The sequence below is a fragment of the Sesamum indicum genome, linkage group LG9 (genome assembly GCF_000512975.1).
Source record: "Sesamum indicum cultivar Zhongzhi No. 13 linkage group LG9, S_indicum_v1.0, whole genome shotgun sequence".
NCBI classification, from domain to species: Eukaryota; Viridiplantae; Streptophyta; class Magnoliopsida; order Lamiales; family Pedaliaceae; genus Sesamum; species Sesamum indicum.
The window spans coordinates 8,287,811-8,289,257 of NC_026153.1; the positions used below are offsets into that span (position 1 = coordinate 8,287,811).

At 39.7% G+C, this 1,447-nt stretch overlaps 1 protein-coding gene across 3 annotated transcripts in view; it reads right to left on the reverse strand.

Annotated features, from left to right (window-relative positions):
• The window catches only part of LOC105171106 (transmembrane and coiled-coil domain-containing protein 4-like), a 7,191-nt gene continuing 5,744 nt past the window's right edge, over positions 1-1,447 (reverse strand). For 2 of the 3 annotated variants that reach the window (XM_011092122.2, XM_011092123.2), the window contains exons 13-16: positions 1,260-1,336; positions 1,067-1,137; positions 861-918; positions 1-524 (exon numbers count right to left, since the gene is read on the reverse strand). In XM_011092122.2, the coding sequence (XP_011090424.1) occupies positions 402-524; positions 861-918; positions 1,067-1,137; positions 1,260-1,336 (329 nt within the window). In that variant the 3' untranslated portion in view covers positions 1-401. Of the gene's footprint in view, positions 525-860; positions 919-1,000; positions 1,138-1,259; positions 1,337-1,447 lie in introns of all 3 variants that reach the window. The other variant, XR_002287805.1, reaches the window with a different exon arrangement.

A 1,447-nucleotide genomic window follows, 5' to 3' on the forward strand; every position in this document is an offset into this window, starting at 1 on the left:
TGAGAACAGAGGCACAGTACAACAACGATCATACATTTGCTGTCTGATAAACAACAGTTTCTGTTAATACATCGAGTCCGTACATCATAAAACGTAAAGGGAACTTACAACATTCATGACAACATGAGCAAACATGTGCAAACCTAAATGTCGACAATCGCCAGAGAAAGAGAAATCTCTTGAATGCTCCGTTTGGCCACAGTCGACTTTCCTGATATGAACTTATGCAGACGTTCAGACATATTTGCTATGACTGATCATAAGCAACATTCACGTCTAAATTAGGAATCTTGACAGCAGCAACAATAGTTTCCTTCGGTTAACAATGCACTATATACAGCTTCACTCGGAAAATCCCTTGTTTCTTTGTTTTTGCAACTAGGTGGAAACTGCAACACATGCTATGATTTCACAACTTTCCGGTTGAAAACGGGATAGTAAGTATCAAGCTCGAGTTGTTCTAGGATTTGCTGTGTTCTCCATAGATAAGAGGAGTGACCCTCGATGACTTCAGTTACGTCAACCTGTTTGGGTCGAACGGGAAGGGGCATGGGAAAAGTCAAAAGTTGTACGTATGACTATTTGGAATAATTGCATTGACACTCCTCAGGTTTAAACGTACTATTATAAAGGAATTCCTCGTTTTTGAAAAACTACATCGATGCCGGTGTAATCATGTTTGACATGCATATTTCTTGACCGTGGGCCATGCAGTGTAATTTTAAGGAAAACAACGGAGATTTTTGTAATATGCCTAAACCTCAAGGGTGTAAACGTAATTATATTTACCATTTTGTAGCATAAAATGATCATTAAAAACAGCAAAAGATCAAATACGAAGCACTGTAGAAATGACATACGTTTTCAATGCCAGGGACATTGACGGGTTGAATTCCAGCCAATCCTTGGGTGAGAAGACTGTGGAAACGTAGAGCATGGCAACGTTAAATCAAAAGTTCAAGGGGAATATGTAAAAGAATGTGCAAGAAGAGAATCCCACTTTCATTTCAGAAGAATAGTGAAAAATATTTGAAACTTCTGGTTTCGAATTGTAAGAGATGCATACTTCGCACGAAATGCAATTCCAAGCATCCAATCATTTGTGGAATATGCATTCACATATCTCCCAGCCACCACCTGCAGAGAATAGACAACTGTCATCTCCAAACTGCATTGAGACCCTAAGTGAGAAGGGTGTTTATTACTTGAAAAAATTAGAAAGATAAGATTTTATGAGCCAAAAAGTCGTTTACGACTACCTTTCGAGTAGCTTCCCAGTCCATGTCTTTAATGGCTATGGGAGCTCCAAGAAGAACAACTCTTTCCACAATTCCAGCTGAGGAAAATCCAAAACAAGAATCAGTTTGCAGAACATGTCACTTGAATTCCCTTAATATGCCTAACACCCCCCCCCCCCCCCCACCCCCCACCCCCAAAGGAAAACAAA